At 53.9% G+C, this 19,677-nt stretch overlaps 8 protein-coding genes across 8 annotated transcripts; 5 read left to right on the top strand and 3 right to left on the bottom strand.

Moving 5' to 3' along the window:
* Positions 1–284: 284 nt before the first annotated feature.
* BKA78DRAFT_348489 (major facilitator superfamily domain-containing protein) lies at positions 285–2,304 on the top strand (the record flags this gene model as incomplete). Its single annotated transcript, XM_066890647.1, has 9 exons — positions 285–392; positions 520–620; positions 671–689; positions 761–919; positions 971–1,049; positions 1,110–1,241; positions 1,290–1,936; positions 1,993–2,106; positions 2,158–2,304. The coding sequence occupies 9 exons, from the start codon at positions 285–287 to the stop codon at positions 2,302–2,304; spliced, it is 1,506 nt and encodes a 501-aa protein (XP_066749064.1).
* Positions 2,305–2,786: 482 nt separating this feature from the next.
* BKA78DRAFT_7458 (uncharacterized protein) lies at positions 2,787–4,370 on the bottom strand. The gene is made up of 5 exons (XM_066893676.1): positions 4,012–4,370; positions 3,790–3,962; positions 3,160–3,728; positions 2,973–3,104; positions 2,787–2,914 (listed from the first exon to the last, which is right to left on the bottom strand). The coding sequence occupies exons 1-5, from the start codon at positions 4,218–4,220 to the stop codon at positions 2,867–2,869; spliced, it is 1,131 nt and encodes a 376-aa protein (XP_066749065.1). The 5' UTR covers positions 4,221–4,370; the 3' UTR covers positions 2,787–2,866.
* A 2,586-nt stretch (positions 4,371–6,956) lies between these two features.
* BKA78DRAFT_301839 (sucrose transport protein) lies at positions 6,957–9,542 on the top strand. The gene is made up of 5 exons (XM_066887388.1): positions 6,957–7,487; positions 7,544–7,881; positions 7,939–8,010; positions 8,060–8,365; positions 8,420–9,542. Exons 1-5 carry the CDS (start codon positions 7,357–7,359, stop codon positions 9,214–9,216), a joined length of 1,644 nt encoding a protein of 547 aa, XP_066749066.1. The 5' UTR covers positions 6,957–7,356; the 3' UTR covers positions 9,217–9,542.
* A 63-nt stretch (positions 9,543–9,605) lies between these two features.
* BKA78DRAFT_7475 (nucleosome assembly protein) lies at positions 9,606–11,669 on the top strand. Its single transcript, XM_066893680.1, has 5 exons — positions 9,606–10,040; positions 10,124–10,203; positions 10,284–11,000; positions 11,051–11,367; positions 11,417–11,669. Exons 1-5 carry the CDS (start codon positions 9,994–9,996, stop codon positions 11,465–11,467), a joined length of 1,212 nt encoding a protein of 403 aa, XP_066749067.1. The 5' UTR covers positions 9,606–9,993; the 3' UTR covers positions 11,468–11,669.
* A 548-nt stretch (positions 11,670–12,217) lies between these two features.
* On the top strand, positions 12,218–14,480 carry BKA78DRAFT_301845 (D-3-phosphoglycerate dehydrogenase). The gene is made up of 4 exons (XM_066887389.1): positions 12,218–12,634; positions 12,834–13,236; positions 13,286–13,882; positions 13,933–14,480. Exons 1-4 carry the CDS (start codon positions 12,333–12,335, stop codon positions 14,041–14,043), a joined length of 1,413 nt encoding a protein of 470 aa, XP_066749068.1. The 5' UTR covers positions 12,218–12,332; the 3' UTR covers positions 14,044–14,480.
* Positions 14,481–14,733: 253 nt separating this feature from the next.
* Positions 14,734–15,853, top strand: BKA78DRAFT_329148 (60S ribosomal protein eL33; the record flags this gene model as incomplete). Its single annotated transcript, XM_066889645.1, has 4 exons — positions 14,734–14,759; positions 15,362–15,431; positions 15,495–15,590; positions 15,725–15,853. The coding sequence occupies 4 exons, from the start codon at positions 14,734–14,736 to the stop codon at positions 15,851–15,853; spliced, it is 321 nt and encodes a 106-aa protein (XP_066749069.1).
* Positions 15,854–16,033: 180 nt separating this feature from the next.
* BKA78DRAFT_7521 (uncharacterized protein) lies at positions 16,034–17,300 on the bottom strand. The gene has a single exon (XM_066893689.1). The coding sequence runs from the start codon at positions 17,094–17,096 to the stop codon at positions 16,440–16,442; it is 657 nt and encodes a 218-aa protein (XP_066749070.1). The 5' UTR covers positions 17,097–17,300; the 3' UTR covers positions 16,034–16,439.
* On the bottom strand, positions 17,301–18,731 carry BKA78DRAFT_7511 (uncharacterized protein). The gene has a single exon (XM_066893684.1). The coding sequence runs from the start codon at positions 18,464–18,466 to the stop codon at positions 17,504–17,506; it is 963 nt and encodes a 320-aa protein (XP_066749071.1). The 5' UTR covers positions 18,467–18,731; the 3' UTR covers positions 17,301–17,503.
* Between the last annotated feature and the right edge of the window lie 946 nt (positions 18,732–19,677).

Consider the following 19,677-nt stretch of genomic DNA (forward strand, 5'->3'; position numbering starts at 1 on the left):
TCGATGGGAATTCGCTGTCGACCACTGAAAGGACTCGGAGATTTCTCTGTTGCCAATTCCGGCAACCAAGCTCAATTCCCCGAACGGGAAAAATGGAGAGCTTAACCTTTGGCTTGGACTCCAATGATAAGCCGGGATATGGGGCTCGCGATAGCGACTACCGCAAAAACGTCAACATCTGTTATTTATTTTGGCAACGGAATGCCACACACTAGCCTGTACACCATACGCCCCGGCTTTGCGTTGTCGTTGAACCAAACTCCTACGGCAGAGCCTCACCAACGATGGATTCGGAAAAGCAGGCTTCTGACGTCACTTATGCAGTGACGCCCGGGGGAAAACAGGCCGAGATCACACAGGACCAGACGTGCTACGTGAAGGGCTCCGTCGAGGTATTCTTCAAAATTTCTTTCGCTGTTGGTTGTGGCGGGTTTATGTTGGAAATGCAGCGTGGGCGCAAAGCTTGACAACTTCAACCCCAAAAAGTCCTCGGAATTTCGGAACTAATACGACGAGTAGTTGCCAAAATCACACAATGTCTGCGGCGTGACGGTATGGGCATACAGCCATCCTCGAGTGCAGGCGATAATGCTCGGTTGTGTCCTCTTCCTTACTGTCGGGTACGTGTTAGTCCCTTCGGACTTTGAAAGTTGCTGACAATGCCACATAGAATGTACAATGTCATTACGGTACGCGCATTGAATCCCAAACTACTCTGGCAAAGGAGGGAGTTCCAAAGCTGATCGAAACCAATCTCTAGTTTCTCGGTGGCGCCGGCCAGCAAACAGCTTGGCTTAGCGACATCGCAAACATCAGTTTATACACGGTCTTTACAGTGTTCAATTTGATTGCGCCTGCCTGTCTCAACTATTTTGGTCTGCGCAAAACGCTTTGCTTCGGCGGCGTTGGATACGCGGCTGTGAGATAAACACTTCACTCTTTCTCGAGCATTGCTAATGCATCACGACAGTACGCGGCGTCTCTCTGGTGCTTCAACAGGACCGGAAATACACCATTCGTCGTTTTCGGCGGTTGCTGGTGCGGACTGTGTGAGTAGAATACGATGAAACCGCCAATCGCGGACGCCTCGAGACTGACTTTGTCAAAAGCGGCCGCGTTCTTGTGGGTAGCTGAAGGCACAGCAATCACCGCCTTTGCATCCGAAGATAAGAAGGGCATGTACGTGTCTATCTTCTGGTCCATCTTTCAATTCGGTGTCGTGATTGGCGCTGCCATCCCAGGTGCGTTGACCTTTACATTTGGAGGATGCAGTTACTGACTCCCAGAAGTTGGTCAAAATTGGAATGCAGGCGACAACAACAAGAGCACAGTCACAGACGGGACCTACATCGGATTCATGATACTGATGCTGCTCGGTTCGGCCTTGGGTCTTTGCCTCTACCCCTGGCAAAAGATGGTTAGGGAAGACGGATCCCGCGTGTTGCTCGAAAAGCAAAAGACGTTCACGGAGGAGCTATGGACGAGCTACTACGTCTTCATGGATCACAAGTGGATCGCCTGGGCGTGGCCGTACTTCTGGGCCGTCAATTACTACGTCATCTACCAAAACAACTGCTTCAACGGCGTCTTCTTCACTGTCCGCGGACGCTCCCTCAACACCTTTTGTTCCGGAGTCATCCAAATTCCCGCTGCTTGGATGTTGAACATCTTCACCGACAAATTGCCTTGCAAACGCCGCTGGAGGGCGTTTTGGGGGCTGCTCTACGTGTTCATTTCCTTCAACGCCGTTTGGCTCGGCGGCTATTGGGCAATGAAAAAGACTACCTACGGGCTCGACGAGAAGGACCGGATGGATGTCTTTGACAAAGACTACGGCTGGTACGCTTTCCTCTTTACGATGTACGGATTTTCGGATGCGACATTCAACTGCTACGCTTTCTGGTTCATGGGCGCACTGTCGAACGAGACTTCAGAGGTACGCAACTCCGAGACACACATCTTGCGTGATTGCAAATACTGACCATGCTACAGCTCTCTGTATACTGCGCCATGTACCGCCTTCTCAACGCCGCGTGTCAGATCTGCGGCTATTCCCTCGACCTGCAAGGATACAGCAAGGAGTTCATGTTCGGCAGCTCCTGGGCGGTAAGTCTGCTCCTTCCCCTGACCTGGGAAGCACTGCTGACATTGGTTGAGTTCGTCGCCGCTGGTCCTATCTTGATGCTTCCGATCATCAAGTGGCACATGAAAGATACCAACATGAAGCAGATTGACGAAGTCATCGAGGGGCTGGATGTCAAACATGCAACGAATGAACAGGAGGCCGTCGAGGTCAAGAATTGATATTCTGTTGGGACTTTGAGGGGATTGAAGGGTGATTCATCTGTGAGCGACACGTGTGAGTTGCGAGGAAAATGAGATAATTGAATTCTGCAAATGATACCATGTTGTGATCCAGCGAAAAAGGCAACCGAGGACAGAACATGGTCCAACTACGGTCATGCGTGTCATGGTGCACTTCTATCCCATAAGCTGTAAAGTGCTTGAATACTTCTCGTACGCCCCTTTGATTACTTGTGATCAGATGGGCTTTTCGGCAGAAAGGCTCTTGTGATTGCGATCAACTTGAAGCAAGTTTGGGCCGGAAGAGATGCCAGAGAGTGAAGGGCCGGTCGGGGATCTTTTCACCACCGCTCTCCAAGTCTCGATGCACTCCCTGTGTCGGCCTCGTGTTTTGCTCACCATCGCTCGACTCCGAGGCCTTTCCCTTCGCGTTCGGTTTCTCCTTGGATGCACCGCCTGGGTTCTCCCACTCGTACTCAGTTCGCTTGTCGATCCGGTACATGTAAAAAATCCAGACGATGATAGTGACTCCAGTAATTGGAATCGTGTATGCCCAAAAGATTCAGAAATCACCGGGATTGAATGAGAGCATAGGCATGCTCATTACTGCCTGTGGACAAAGTTAAGTGGGTGTTGACCAAGGAGTCATCGTACGGAAACGGGCTTACCGAAATGCATGAAGGTGGGACAAATATGACGCTCAATATCGCCAATGACTTCATCGAGGTACTGTCGCGTTTGGATGCGTTTGCAATCCTTGCGTTCTGTCTGGTGTCTCGATAGGAGATGATTTGATTGTACTTGTAATTAATTAGTGGCCTTTGTTCGCTTGAAAGTGTTGGGTGGCAATCTCACCGTTGACAACGATAATTCTGTCCGTCTGATGCAGTTTGAAAGCCTCAGTAGCAACTCCTGCATAGCTCCAGCCAAATAATCGAGCGAAGTCTTAGTTTCGAAATCGAGGAACCTCGATTCAGACTCTTTCGGCAGTTGAGGTTTCTCCATGCCCTTCAGAAGGTTTTTCACTCCACGGGATAGTAGTTGGCCCATACTTTCGAATATGACGAGGTCCCAAGTCAATTTTTCCATTGCTTTCAAGTTTTTTTCGAAATTCTTCAAAAACTCCTCGTCTGTCTCCGCTTCCCCATCAATCCCCACAGAGCCTTCTGAATTTATCACCTTGACAATGTTTCTATTGCAGGTGCGTTGTATACCTTTGAATTCTCTCCAGTGGAGTTCAGTTGGAATGAACAGAGGGTGGAACTTTTGTTTTCGGGATTTTTCCACACTCTTGAGAATGGCCAGATCGTTGAAATTTTCCGGTTCGCCAGGGATTTTTTTGGTAAGTACGAGAGCATATGTAGTGTTTGAATGCGCGCAATGCGACCAAGCAGCAGCGAAGTAAGATGCTATCGAGAATCCTGCTGTCTATTTATCAACGTATAGTCCCTTGAATTAAGAAATTGTAGAGCTTGCGACACCTACCAACAACTTTGGAGTCGTCCATCAATGGATTGACCCATGTCATGAACTGCATGCCATGGATAGCGTCTAGAAATGCTACCGGCAGGCGGAAATTTCTCAAGATGGTTTTCAGGGTCTCAGAGTCGAACGGAAACGAGAATTTACATTTTGAGGCTTGCGAGCGGTCTATGAACCTGATAAATTTAGCTGTGAATTCAAAGAATTTGCCGCTTCGCTTCTTACAGGCAACACAAACGTCGAGTCCTACATGGACGCAAGTTTTCCGAAGCCGAACGTTTTTCGACCCAGTTTCTCACCTGCCAATGATACAGTCGTTCTCTCCGGAGTGGCTTGTCTTCTTCGACTTCGAAAGCTTGGATTTCTTCGCCCTGATTCTGATCAAAATAGGCGACATCTTGAAGCATTTCCTCGTCCCAGAGGCTACAGGACATAGCGACGAAAGCGTGTAATTCTTGAAAGAGAAAGGCGAACAACACAGCCGGTTATCGAAGTGCAAAGCTGAAGTGCTGTCGTTCCAGGACAAATTGACACGAGAAGTCGCTCGAGTCTAAATAGCCGGGCCTTCAATATTCTCGTGGCTTTATATTTACTTGTTGCCTCGGATCGAAGCGCAGCGAGAAAGGAAAGCAAAAAATCTGCAGCCACAGACTGTAAGTATAGCACAGCATTACAGTGGGCCGCAAAAGAAATGCCAACTCCAAGCTGGGCAGAGGTGTTTGCCTTGTGCTGAACTACGCAACTTTGGCGACACACCTTGTAGTTGACGTTTCTTTCGTCAGCCACTGTGGCGTAGCAACTTGATCCAAACTATTCAGCCAGTTCACCAAGAAGTTGAAGGCGGCGATGCTGTGTTGCTGCGTTGCCATCGATGATTGGTAGGTGCCATTCTGCGAGCGATGACCACCCCAAAAAGCAAATTCCAGCCAATGTGGAGATCTTACGTCCATTTGTCCAGATTCCGGGAGGCTCATTGTTCGTCTCAGTTGAGGAAGAGCCTTGCAATAGCTCAGGAGGATATTCATTGAATTGCTCTCGCCAAGCATGGAAAGACTGGAGCAGACTTGGGATCTCTGCTTGTATATCAGGTCGCAGTCTTTCTCAGTCAAAGCCTTCTGCGAATCTTGAGCTGTCGATGGCGTGCCACCCATGGCTTCTTCTTCTTCTTCTTCTTCTTCTTCCTCTTGGCACTTTCACTCCGCATGTTGGCTTGCATCCGATTCTTCAGGTCCATGAAAGTGCCGACCTCTAACGAAGTGGCTTGCTGCACACTTGTCTGAATTATTCTTCTGCTGATCGTGACCACCGCCAGAGTTGCATGGACCTGTATATAGGAAACAGGCTGGCATCTCGCTCTTGAACACGATGCCCTCATTAGCAGCATCATGATAGAACCAGGCAGAGCGACTTTGATGAATTTTTAGATCGTCCGAGAATAACGATCAAAAGTGTTGGATATGTGAATCCAATAAAGATGTCGCAAGAGCATTGCAAAGCCTCTTTGCTTTCTTTCCAGTCTGGTGGTAAGGCGCCATGTCACCTGCATGGTGGCTGCAGAAGGCTGGACTCTCACTCAAGGAAAAACATACAGCGATTGAATCTGTGGTGACTCGCGAGGGAAGCTTGCATACGAGAAGAAATTGAGGCCGCTATTGGTGACATGATGGCTGAGATGAGCGCCTCGCAAAGACGACGTCCTCGTCTCCTAAAATAGTAGTCCTTCCGCCGTCGGTTGCACAAGAGACCCTGATGGATCACCTGAAGCGCCACTAGAAAAATTTTCGTTTGCTCGCAAGCTTCCCATAGAGTTCTGCAGCCTTCGAGGCCGGCGGATGCGCAGAGAAGCGAGCAGGCTGGAACACAAAAAACTCACTTCTGGGGGCAAAAGATCAGTGACCGGTTCAAGATGGGGGGCGGAATGCGCGGGGAGCGAGAAATGGGCGTGGGTTCTGCGGAAGGAAGGTTTGCCGGGCGGCCGCCGCGGAGGCGGGTTTTGGGCGGGCGGTGCGTCGTGCAGGCTTGATGGGATGTCTTGCAGCGGTTGTCCGGGCCTGAGGAAAAGAATGCGGCACGCTCGTCCCAATTCCGAGTCCAGCAGCTGTTGCGGAGACGCGGAGAGGCGATGGGACGGTGGCAGTGAAAGCGGTGCCGGGCAATTTTTGATGGGGTTGAGAGGACTCGAGGGGTGGGTTTCAGATTGTGGTGGCCGCTCCGCGAGAGAGGGTTATGACGTCGAAGGGCGGCGCAACATCGTTTGAACTCTTGAAGCCAGGGAAAGGGCGTGCGGGTGAACACGAGGAGCCCAAGACGAGAAGAGGAACGAAGGAGCATTTAGGGTCTTCTTGAAGCTTTATCTCTGTGGGTTTGCTGGGACCGACGAGTGCTCCTGGGAGACGGTACACCAACTGGCGTTTGTTCTTCTAGGAGCCTACCGGACTACTGTGGCAATGAAGAGATGGGCGTTGACGTGATGTCGCCTGTTAGTGCAATCATCTCTTTTTTGGATTGTGACTTGTAGTCCCCTCATTGCCGACAGCCTCCTGGACTTTGGTCGCGATAAGAGGCGCGGCATCTTCCTGGCTGAAGCGGAGTAGGAAAAACTTTGAAGAAAATGACAGGTCGATGATGAGAAGAGGTCTCCATCACAATCAAACTGTTGAGCATGAAACTTGAAGTTGAAAGGCGAGGATTTTCGAAACGGAGCGGCACCGATTGGCGGACCTGGGGTTGGGATGCTTGTGGGGCGTCAATGCAGGTGCCGGAAAGGACATGTTTCGTTTATGCAGACGTTGTGAGGTTTGCTGAGCAAAGAGAATGACAAAGAGAAGAACAATAGACAACGAATGAAAAGTGAACAAGTCTTGGTGGAAGACCAAAAGTAGCACACGAGGGTTGGTGTCAAGGAGGCAGTGGAGGGCACCGAGACGGACGGAGGAATGGAGACGACGCGGAGGGTAAGGTGCCTCGGCGGAACGGCCCCGCGGGGCGGAGCACGGCTTGTGGCGATCTTTTGGGAGTGACAGACCCTGACGGCGGGCGGTGCGGATGTGGCTGAAGCTACCCAACGCTCCACCACCCGCTGGAGAACAGAACACCAAGGCTGACTTGTGCCTGAGGCAACTCAAACCTCAAACACGCCGAGTACGAACCTGAGCCTGAGCCTGAGCCTGGCTATCGCACAAAGCCGGAGCTTGCGGAAGGTAATCGAGAGCTTGATAAGCCCTGAGCACATAGTGTAGCCCTGACATTCCCGCGGGACCCCTGGACAGAGCTTACGACGGGACTGACGTTGACTTTGCCAAGCTGTCCTCCCGCGACTTGCTTCTGTTTGCGCCTGATATCTTCACCTCAGCAGAGCTCAACCACTTTCTTCAACCTTTTCAAACTCTTCTGTCTTCCATCGCCTTCGCCGTGGTGGATCCCTCGACGTCACGGTCTCGAACCATTGCGTCTGCCCTTCAGCTATCCACTGGCCCCATCATACCCATGAAACCGGCCTCGCGTGTCCACTTTCTCAGCCCGTAGATCCGTCTCCCAAGCATCGCTTCCCGAGTACTCCCCGCGAACACCATGCCTACTGGCGCCATTGGCGTGGGGACGCGGATTCCATCTAGCACGGCATGGGCCGGTCAACCTGCAATCAGGGGTCGCTCAGAGTCCGTCAGAATGGCCTACCTGACGGCCTCGATAGTCGGTGTCCAGTAAGCTTCTCGGACAACCTCGCCTTAGGCAGAATCGAGTTTAACCTCGGATGCAGGTTTACCTGGGGTGTCGAAATGTCCTATTGCACGCCATATCTGCTTCAGCTCGGCATGGCAAAGAGTCTCGTATCTCTAGTCTGGATCGCTGGTCCGCTCTCGGGCCTCATCATGCAGCCCGTTGTCGGCATTTTGGCGGATAGAAGCACATCACCCTGGGGCAGGCGCCGCCCATTCATGGTTGGTGGAGCCGTCATAGTGTCCGTTTTGCTAATGATCTTGGGTTGGGCCGAGGAGCTCGTCTCGCTGTTTGTGAGCAACCAAGATCTGAAGCGCAAAGTCACCATCACTCTTGCCGTGCTCTGCATATATGCCATTGATTTTGCCATCAACTCAGGTAAATAGTGCCGTCAAACACGAGGTTGCCTTGTCGGCTAATTTTATATCCGAATAGTGCAAGCCTCTGGCCGAAGCTTGATCGTTGACGTGCTTCCGACGTCCAAGCAGCAACTGGGCTCAGCATGGGGTATGTAGATCCAGGGAGTCGTTGGGAATCATTACTAACTGTTGTGCAGCCACTCGAATGGTTGCCGTCGGCTCGCTCATTGGATATGGCGCCGGCGCTCTTGACCTCGAGGCTATATTTGGTACCGCCTTGGGTGACACGCAGTTTAAACAGCTGATTGTCGTTGCTGCCATTGCGCTTCTAACATGTACGGGCATCACGTGCTGGGCAGTCAGTGAGAAAGTCCTCGTCGACGATGGAGAGCCGCGTCCAGGAAATGGCGCAGTCGACATATTGGCTCAAATGGTCAGGACCACGACAAACCTCCCTCCACGGATATCCGCAATCTGCTGGGTGCAATTCTGGGCATGGATCGGCAAGTCGTAGGCAAGCGTGGAGAAGAGACGAAGAAGCGCTAACGGATATACAGGCTGGTTTCCATTCCTGTTCTACAGCACCACCTGGGTCGGCGAGATCTATAAACGTTACGATGTGCCGGCGGGAGCTCAGCAATCCGCGGATGCGCTCGGTCAGATCGGCCGATTGGGGAGTCTCTCGCTGATCATCTTTTCGACCATCACTTTTATCGGGTCTGTCGCGCTGCCGTCTCTTGTGAGGACGCCGGATGATGAGAAGCCCGAGTTTACGCCTCGCCCTCCGCCCGGCTTGGCGGGTGTTTTCGAGGTCTATGAGAAGAACAAGCCGAGCTTGCTCACTGCTTGGACGATTTCGCACATTATTTTTACGTGCACCATGATTCTGGCGCCGCTCGCCAACTCTTTTCGATATGCGACGACAATCGTTGCGATATGCGGAATACCCTGGGCGGTAGCTTGCTGGGCGCCATTCACGCTCATGGGCGTGGAAATCAACCGACTGGCAGGAGCAGGGTACCGACGGGTGTCCGGCAGCGACATGGAAATGGCGGGCGGCGAGAGCTCAAAGGGCGGGGCGCAGGGGACGACGTCGAGCGGAGAGCTTTCTGGTGTTTACTTGGGCATCCTCAACCTGTTTACGACGATTCCGCAGTTCATCGGGACCATGATATCGTGGGCGGTGTTTTCTATGCTGGAGCCTGGAAAGAGTCCAGAGCTGGCCAAGGAAGCGCATCCGTCCGAGCACCATCCAAAAGACGGACCGAATGCCATTGCAGTTTGTCTCTTCATCGGGGCACTGTCAACAGGCGTGGCCGCGTACGCGACGAACCGGCTGCGGCGCCTGGAGTAGGAAGGGTCAAGGGGCGGGAGTACCGAAGGGAAGGCAGGCGGACAGAAGGGCGGCAAAGGGCAGGTGGCGGATGCGAATTTTTTGGACTCGAGGGCCTGGTGGTCACGCTGATTGATGGGGGTAAATTTTTTAGACTTTGCTTGCCCTCGACATGTTTGATACCCAATTTAGCAGATATACAGAAGAGCGGTGCACTGCAGGCCACGTTGGTTAGGAGGAGCAGCAGTGCAGTGCTACGTGCAGGCCTTGGGGGGTTAGGTTGTTTATCAAGGACCGAGACGAAGACGGCAACGCAGCGCAACGGCAAGGAATTCGCCCCGCAGCTGTCAGCTTGCTGCTGCTGCCCTTTAAAGGCGGGCGGTGTCACGGTACACGCAACCTAACGCTGGACTGGAATTGACAGAGGCAGTCGGTCGACGGCAGACACAGCCAGACGAAACCTTACCATTCTGTCCTTCATCGCACCGAAACATTGCATCTACCTACTCACACAGCAACTCAAGACGACGTCGTCCCCACCCAGCCAGGCTCCTTTTTAGCGGAGCGCATTGTTCACCTCTCTTTCCTGGCAGCTCGCAAGGGCACTCTGAGCGCGTCGCCCAGACTGCGGGCGGGCACTAACACACAGGCACTCACTGCAGGTGGCTAGCGCGCGGAGGCGCTTTTCTCACATTTCTGCTTGCCCCAAGTCAAGTCCACAACGCTCAACGTCCAACATTCTCTCAACCATCCTCAACCCCTCTTCATCCCTCTCGCTCAGCAAATTCCACACCCACCATGTCTGAGCCCATCCGCAACAAGCGCGCCGATAAGGCAACCGCTCCGTACGCCATCTCTCTCTTTTTTCCCTTTCAACAACCGCCAAAATGGCTACCGCGACCCTAGCTAACACCTTCGCCTTCACCAGCACCCCCCAAAACACCCCGGCAAATGCTGCTCCCATCTCTTCGCGCGCCCAACAGCCCGGCGTTGCTAGCATCAAGGAAGGTGAGTCTGCAGCCCCAAAGGATCCATCGTCCTGCTGCCTCTTCGTCCCTGCCGCGAGCTAATGCGAACCCCGCCGCCAGAGGACTTTGACCGCGCCGCCGCCGTCTCCGCCTTTGCTCAAAATCCCGCTCTGGTCTCCATGATCCAGGGCAAGCTCGGCTCTCTCGTCGGTCGCTCGTCCGGATACATCGAGTCCCTCCCTGCCGACGTGCGTCGTCGCGTCGCCGGCCTCAAGGGCGTCCAGAAGCAGCACTCGAAGCTCGAGGCCGAGTTCCAAGAAGAGGTCCTCCAGCTCGAGAAGAAGTACTTCGCCAAGTTCACCCCGCTGTACCAGAAGCGCGCCAAGATTGTCAATGGCGCCGAGGAGCCCTCCGAGGACGAGATCAAGGCCGGTGAGGCGGAATTGGAAGATGACGACGAAGAGGCCGAGAAGCCCGCCCCCGAGGCCAACAAGGAGATGTCCGAGGCCATCAAGGGCATTCCCGAGTTCTGGCTGTCGGCCATGAAGAACCAGATTTCGTTGGCCGAGATGATTACCGACCGTGACGAGCAGGCCCTCAAGCACCTGACCGACATCCGCATGGAGTACCTCGACAAGCCCGGTTTCCGTCTCATCTTCGAGTTTTCCGAGAACGAGTTCTTCACCAACAAGACCATCACAAAGACGTACTACTACCAGGAGGAGAACGGCTACGAGGGCGACTTCATCTACGACCACGCCGAGGGCGACAAGATTGACTGGCTGCCGGGCAAGGACCTCACCGTCCGCGTCGAGAGCAAGAAGCAGCGCAACAAGAGTAAGTCATCAATTCGATGACAGGGATTCAATTGGCTAACATCTACCTAGACACCAAGCAGACTCGCGTCGTTAAGAAGACGGTCCCCACCGAGTCCTTCTTCAACTTCTTCTCGCCACCCAAGGCTCCCAGCGATGAGGACGACGAGGTCTCCTCTGACATTGAGGAGCGTCTCGAGCTCGACTACCAGCTCGGCGAGGACATCAAGGAGAAGCTCATTCCTCGCGCCATTGACTGGTTTACCGGCGAGGCTCTGCAGTTTGAGCAGGTCGACGACTACGACGAGGGTGAATTCGAGGATGAGGACGATGAGGAGGAGGACGACCTGAGCGATGACAGGGATGAGGACGACGAGTCGGACGACGAGGTTTGTCGCCTGATACATGCAAAACCACCACATTACTGACCAGACACAGGGCGATGGCACCAAGCCGAAGCAGGAGGCTGCCGAGTGCAAGCAGAGCTAAGCGACTGATGCCTGGATGAAACCGTCGCGCAACGTCAGAATGTGACTTTGGTCACATCATCTTCACCAACCTCTCCAGCCCAACAGGGCGCTTTCTCAGCATCAGATGTAGACGGCATCTTCCCTTGTCCCCCTCTTACGATACGATCATCCACGTTTCGGTTCGTTCCCTCGCAGCAGAGCGTTATGCATACGGCTTCATGATCATCACCTACATTCCCTGGGAAAATGGCCAAATAAGCCAGCAGCGCGGCTGTGGGCCGTTCGGGCCGCTATTGTTTTTCGTGCTTTACGACTCGTCCCCGCTAGAATGGTGAGCTGAGACTGCAATGCACATCAGGAGGACCGGGCGCTATGAGGAAGGGTGCTTTTTCTTTTTTCTCCATCGAGTTTCCCTTTCATGTTCATGCTTGCAGCAAGCGGTGGTGGATGCAGGCTACTTCTTCTAATCTTGGGCGGAGCGTAGAGGTCGTCAAGGAAAAAGCTGTAGTCTTAGAGAAACGGATGTAACTTGTCGCTTCTCCCGCCAAAAAACAAGCTCTTTGTTTGTCCCAGTTGCCGACTTTGCCGACATGTAGAGTCATCACTGACAGTCGATGATGCGCCTCGGGCCGTCGCTGTAAAGTCGGTTTTGTTTCGAGTGCCAGGTCCCAGCCGAAGTCTATTGGCGGGGTTGGTGGTTTCCGCCGCATGACGGAGGGGCAGGCCGGCATGCGAACATTTTTCGGCGCAGGTTTGACTCGGCGCCCGCGGGGTGTGTGTCATCCAAAAGAAGCACCTCCGAGTCCGCTGGCTGCCCTTCTTCTTTTGCAAACTCCTCCAACACCTTTCCTCTCCCCTACACCTCACTCTACTCCTCCGCCAAAATGACTCCTGCCATTGACATTGCCGGCGCCGGCGACGCTCTTGCGCGCTCAGTCTCAAACACTCTGAGCCTTTCCACCTCGCCGAATGCGGCCTACCACTCGCCCACTGGCAGCTTTTCCGCCCGCCAGAGTATCTCCGCCTCCCACGCAAAGCAGCTGAAGCCCTTCAACACCCAGGACATCAAGGTTCTTCTGCTAGAAAACGTCAACCAGACTGGCCGCGACATTCTCCAGGGTCAGGGCTACCAGGTCGAGTTCCACAAGTCCTCGTTGCCTGAGGATCAGCTCATTGAGAAGATTCGGTAAGAGTCACAAGTTTTTTACTCGAGCCAATTTCGGGCTACGGCGTGATTGAACCGCCTGGGGGGCTTACTCTAGGCTAGGGTGAGAGGGCTGCTTTGCGCCTCCCATCCGGCATCGGCCTCGAGTTTGCGCTGGCGTGAGACCAGAGCCGTACAGGGTCGGGAAGCATACAGACTTGAGTGCTAACAATGTCTACAGCGATGTTCACGTCATCGGTATCCGTTCCAAGACCAAGCTCAGCGAGAGGGTGCTCAAGGAGGCCAAGAACCTCATCGTCATTGGCTGCTTCTGCATTGGCACCAACCAGGTCGACCTCGAGTATGCCGCGAAGGCAGGCATTGCTGTCTTCAACTCGCCGTTCTCCAACTCGCGCAGTGTTGCGGAGCTGATCATCTCCGAGATCATTGCTCTGGCCAGGCAGCTCGGCGACCGCTCCATGGAGCTGCACAACGGTGTCTGGAACAAGGTCTCTGCGGGCTGCTGGGAGGTCAGAGGAAAGACTCTTGGTATTGTGGGTTACGGACACATTGGTAGCCAGCTGTCAGTCATGGCCGAGGCCATGGGTATGTCGGTCATCTACTACGACGTGATCAACCTGATGGTGAGTTGCTCGTTCCCAGAAACATTTGCTCAAAACTAAACACCTGTAGGCTCTCAGCAACGCCCGCCAGGTTAACAGCCTGGATGAGCTCCTCGAGAACGCCGACTTTGTCACTCTCCACGTTCCCGAATCCCCTGAGACCAAGAACATGATCCGCGCGGAGCACTTTGCCAAGATGCGCAACGGTAGCTACCTTTTGAACGCCAGCCGTGGCACCGTCGTTGACATTCCGGCTCTCATTGACGCCTCGAGGAGTGGCAAGCTTGCCGGTGCGGCAATTGACGTGTACCCCAACGAGCCCGCTGGCAACGGCCCCTACTTCAACGCCGAGCTGAACGAGTGGGCTGCAGAGCTCCGCACGCTCAAGAACATCATCCTTACCCCTCACATTGGTGGCAGCACTGAGGAGGCCCAGAGTGCCATTGGTATCGAGGTCGCCACTGCGCTGACCAAGTACGTCAACGAGGGTGCTACGGTCCAGTCTGTCAACATGCCCGAGCTCCTCCTCCGCTCCCTTACCACCGACGAGACCAACCACGTCCGTGTCTGCTACATCCACAAGAACATTCCTGGTGTCCTGCGTAAGGTCAACGACATTCTGGGTGACCACAACGTCGAGAAGCAGACTGTCGACGCCAAGGGCGAGGTAAGGCAATTCCCAATCACTTTGTATGATGACTCTGACACTTGCTACAGGTTGCCTACTTGATGACGGATATCTCAGATGTCCAGGAGAGCGAGCTCAAGGCTCTCTACCAGGACCTCGAGGACCTGCCCTCAAATATCCGAACCCGTGTGCTTTACTAGATGATCTTTTTTGCGCTAGAAAACAGGGTGGCGACCTGTCCTGTTTGGGTCGGCTATCTTTCTTTGGTTAGGCAGTTTGGAAGTCAAAAAAAAGGTGAAAAGAGTGCAAAGTGAGCATTCAACATGGCGTTCTCCTATTCCGGGTCGAGAACAAAGCGAGTGAGTGTGGAGCGGGGCGGAGGAGCGGGCTTTTTCAACCTCCAAATTTCCTTTGATTTACTATTCTTCTCACGCCGTCATGCATGGGAGAGGCGTTGGCAGAAATGAAAGACTTGAAATTCAAAAAGATGGTCGTGTCGAAAAAAGAAGGGGCTCGCTGTAGAGGTAGAACCAGCAGAGAATGTGATAATAACCGATGGATTGATTTCTAGCAATGATTTCTAGCAAAATCAAGACTGGACGAAACATTCATGCAGTCATGGAAATAAATTCTCTGCATCCGCAAAACTTCCCGAAGACTTCGGCGTGGAAGCCAGGCGTTAAAGAGATGCCTGGTGCAGCAACCGATCGGCTCCGAGCACGTGACGCCCACCGGACTGCGTTCGATATTGATGCTACGCGAAACTGCGAGACGGCCTTGACGACGACACGACGACGACGACAAGCCACCCTCCCCGGAAACCCGCCCTCCCGCTCCCTTCGACCTCGACGACGACAATCTTCACGGACCTCGGCTTCCAATCCTTCACCATGTCCCAGACCGGTCACCGCCGTACGTTTCTCTCCCCAAAATCAGGCCAAGCGAGCTGCACAGTGGGAATTTTGGAGCCACCACCGCTCTCCCGCGAGCGAGAAATGCCGTTGACAGCATTTGGAACGTATCGCGACGATTTCACGCTTGCGGGACGGGTGTCGGTCGTTTGAGCGAAATTGGTGGTGTTCTTGTGGGAATTTTGGCTGACTCTTGTGTGCCTCGTCTAGTTTACGTCAAGTAAGTCCCCACGATGATGCGCACATCCACCACTCGCTTTGCCCACCCGACCGCTCGCTCGCTCGCATGTCTGCGACATCAAATGGCTTTCAGGAGGTCGGAAAGGGATGCATCTGGATGCTCAAGCCGCAGGTGGGGATGCGGTTGAGCCCCGGAGCTGGTGGGCCTGGCTGGCACGAATGCACCTCTCTGGAGCCATCGTAGAAGGTTGAGGACGAGCCTGTAGTCATCGAGACACATCTCGGTCACAGTCTGTCCATGCCAGGCCGCCACTCTTGATCATCGCTGCCGTCGCTCCAAGCACCCTACGACTACGACCCCATCCGCTTACACGACTCACGCCGCTTGATTGACCACGGGAAATATATGCTGAGACTTTATTCTTAGGGGCAAGCACCTCTCCTACCAGAGGGGCAAGCGCAACACCAACCCCAACACCTCGCTGATCAAGATTGAGGTGAGTTGTTCCCCGCGCTCAAGCAACGGGTAGCTCAGAATGAGTGCTAACAATGTTGGATAGGGCGTCGACAACACCCAGGACGCGACCTTCTACCTCGGCAAGCGTGTTGCTTTCGTCTACAGGGCAAACAAGGAGGTCCGCGGCTCCAAGATCAGGGTACGATTACTCCCATCCATCTGCTATCACAATCCACGCCGAACGTCGTCCATGTTTGGCGTGCCGAATAAAACGCGCATTCTATCTCGCTCGCACCGAGACCAAGCGGAACGAAAGGCTGACGATGCAAACAGGTCATCTGGGGCAAGGTCACCCGCACCCACGGCAACTCGGGCGCCGTTCGCGCTCAGTTCCGCAACAACCTCCCTCCCAAGTCGTTCGGCGCCTCTGTCCGCATCATGCTGTACCCCTCTTCGATATAAGGTCAACCACGTCCGTCCAGTCCGAGAAGAATTAGACCGGTCCAAAGCGGGAAGGAAAATGAGGAAGGAGGAGGCAGAAGAAGGAAGATAGGCATGATGACGGCAACCGAATGAATGGCTCAGGAGGGTCGGGTTTCGACGTCTCTACCACCACCACCTCTTCCTACTCTTCTTCTTCTACGACTTTATAAAAATGGGTTTTGAGCGGACATTGCACTCGTTGACTGATTCTAGCGGTGTTGTGTTCAAGTGGTGTTCTTGCATTTTCACGCGTAAGGTGAGAAAGCTCATCACAACAGTCATCATGCAAGTTGCTCGGCTCTGGATCCTTTTCGACGACTATTACCTCCTGGTACTCCAGATGCAGCCATGGAGTCTTCCACGAAAAGAAAGGAGCGCTGATGCACTCACTCCTTGAGCATCTGACCCCAAACTCCCTTGCCATGAACATCTTCCCTTTTCATTTCACGCGCATTTCCGTCTACCTCAGCAGAGCCCCGATTCCTCCAATCGACCACCCTCTTCTTCTCTCACAGTCCATCGCGATGCTACTGCGTACTGCACCACGCAAACCGATGCCTGAAGCTCAATCCAGTTTCCCTGATCGCCGACACTTTTCCCCGCAACAAATGCACTCTCCTCCCAACCCACACTGCCTCAACAGCCGACCTCTCCAACCTTTGTTCTTGTCGTTTCTTGTCCGCTGGCGGCCGTTTCGTCGCGCGACACACCGCACCGCCTCCGCGCCGCACCGACGGACCCCGAAAGCGAAGAACCGAGCGAGCGAGCGAGGAATGACTGTGTCGGCGACTTTTGCAAGATCAGTGGTTTTGTCTTCTCTTGGTCGCTTGACCACCGTTCGCGATTCGTGACCTCGTGGCACCTGCGACAATCGGAAACATTTATGTCGCCGTGGTGCGCGCGAGTGTTTCGGGGTTCCGAGTGACAGCTTCTGGCGGACTTGACAGGTGGGTCGGTTTGAGGGAGTGCCCGTTATGCGCTGCTGATGATTGAGTGCTGACGAAGTAGTGGACAGGTTGTAGTAGTGTTGTTCGTTTCTACAGGACGCTGTGCACCCTCTGCAAGCACAGCCATCCGTACACTGGCCATCCATTTCATCTCCTGATGGACAACTTCTGTACAGCGAGGGTGCCTGGTGGATGGGTTTGGCAGCAACATTAATCGGCCACCAACGCAATCTGCTCGGCTTGTTTTCGACGGTACAGGTCCGCGAATGGCACATGGCATATCCGCATCTGCCTCATTTCTGCCGTCTGGGGAACACCCATCAGTTTTGGACTTTGATTTGCCGACTCCATTGGGACCAAGCATTTCCTTCCCTACCGCTCTCTCCAATGAGCTCCGCATCATTACAAACTCCCCACAGTGCTTCCCTTTTCCCCTTCTTTTCTTTCGCCCCTCCGCTCTGTTTCATTTGGCTCAACTCGTTCTGCATCCATCCTCTTACACCTCCCTCCTTCTCTTTGTCACCCCACGAATCCTTCTCCATCTCCCTCACTGCCTCCCCCTGAAGCCGCCCGCATCCGCTCCCGCTCCCGTCCCCTCTGCTCCACCACCCTACCACACCTCCCCACACGCTGGGGCCTCGATTATGCCGGACAGCACCGCTCCGTCCACACTTTGAAAAATTCATCGCGCCATCCCATCCAACGGCGCGACGGCGGCGGCTCGTCTCGTCGCGCCGACGCCACCGCTTTCGGGGATAACGGTGCGTGTGCTGCTGCGCATAGCCAACATCCGGAAGATTGACGGACCACTGCCGCGCCTGGGCGGGTCTGGGCTGGGCCTTTGCTTCTTCACGACACCCAGCAATCTCGTGCGCAAGAGATGGAGAAGAAAATTTGCTTGTTCGTGGCCAAGCCACCCCCTTCTGACCCTCCATCCCCCACTCCCTTCTCTTCTTCTTGTCTTATCTTGTCTTAGATGTTTTTCCCCCACACTACTGTGCTGCACTACATCGTAGTGTCTGATCAAAGTCGAAATTACGAGGCAGCCCAGGCTGGGCTTGCTTGCTTGCTCGCCATTCCCCGCCCTACTTTGCTTCTTCGCCTTGGCCAGACCCAGATCCAGATCGAACGTGCGGACAGGACAGGACAGGACAGCAATTTCAGGCTCAAGCCAGCCAGCCTGCCATGCCGGAACGGACCGGACGCACGGAGAGAGAGAGCGAGAGAGAGAGAGAGAGGGTGGGGTCCTACCTATGCCTTTTAACGTTCCCGCCTCAGTGGGACTTTGTATACTTAAAGAAGCCTTTGGCCCGCGACCGACCGGTTGAAGGGACGGGAGATGGCCGGGTCTCCTGTGGACTTTTTGGATTTGGTTTGCCTGCCTGCCTGCCTGCCTGTCTGTTGCCCCTGACCCGGATGGATGGATGGATGGATGGATTGGTGTTGATTCCCAGGAGGGATGCCGCCCAAGCCAATACCATCGCCCCGGCTGCCACATTGGAAGGAACCACATCCGATGGAACGACGAACTGGCCAGATGACTGGACGGATGGATGGTGCAAATACCCTCGCCCCCATTGGCCGTGTGCTTCCCTCTGGTGGTTGGACCTGTCTTTTTCTGCCATGTGCCCAGCTGCCTGTTCATCGAACCGGGGTGACTTTTGACTCCATCCACGCGGCTCCTGGTTTTTCAGGGGGCCCATTTTCCCACGAAAGGATTGTCTTCTGCAGCTTTGTTGGAAGCCTTGAACCCGGTTTGGTCCAGTCCAGTCATTGTCCAGCATTTTTTTCGTCCAGGAGACACACACTTGTCTGGAGCCTTGGTGTTGTTGCGATTGCGCTTCCACGAGCCCTGTGGTTCTTGGCCTATTGTGATCCGTCTCACCCATGGAGGTCCTCTGCCCAAAGCCTGGGGTGGGGTGTGCTTTGGTGGTGATTGGATGTAACCCAATGTTTCATTGACACCATCTCGCGTTCCGCGTTCAGGGGGAAAATCAACCTTGATTCCTCCGTTCCTTGGGCCAACGTTCGATACTCATCTGTTCTGCCGTCCCATATGTCCTCGCCTCCTCCTAGTCCTGACTCTGGCCCGAGGGGGAAAAAAAATCCCCAGAAAGGAGAACTCCCATCTTGCCGGACTTGGACTTGCGGGGGTTGTTGGCCTGGTGTCCTGAATGGAAAGTGGTTTTGAGGAAATATTGTCAACATTTCCATCGGCATCGACAGTCTTCTCCGCGCTCTCCAGCTTGAAGCCCAGGCCTGGCTGGTGGTGGAGAATCCCTCCCTTGAGTGTTTCAATCCCGTTTACAACCGCTTGGACACATTTTTTGCATGCCTGGCACGTGGTTTGACTGGTCCGTCAACCGGCTTCTCGTGACTTTCGCCGTCTTTCAAAGTCGAGGTTTTTGTCCGTCCGATGGATCTGTTTAGTTCTGTCCTCGTACCACATTGCAAGAGATTGAATGTCTTCTTTTTCCTTTGCAGTTATTTAGTCAAGTGTCCTGGCAAAATCACAATTTACCCCCGTTGACCTAATTGGAGGTTGAAAACTCTTGGTCCAAGTTTTGTTTTGATACATTCGCTTTCCTTGCACGATGGATGATGTTGGAGAAGTATTTTACTCCACTGCTCCAGTCCTTGTCGCGCTTTTGAGTCTCAAGACAGAGGGAGCAAGTCCGCAGCACGGCCATTGAAGAACCCGCAAAGACAAGGAAGCAATGGACGAAATCACAGATGCGCTTGTGGTGCTCCATCCACCCTTGTATCTCGCACATCACCACCTCACGCAAATGGACAGCCGGAGACCAGCTCGTAGATACATAACAAATCAGACTTCAGAGCGAAGCAAAACTTTTC

Source organism: Phyllosticta capitalensis (assembly GCF_038381095.1).
Source record: "Phyllosticta capitalensis strain CBS 128856 chromosome Unknown BKA78scaffold_1, whole genome shotgun sequence".
NCBI classification, from domain to species: domain Eukaryota; kingdom Fungi; phylum Ascomycota; class Dothideomycetes; order Botryosphaeriales; family Phyllostictaceae; genus Phyllosticta; species Phyllosticta capitalensis.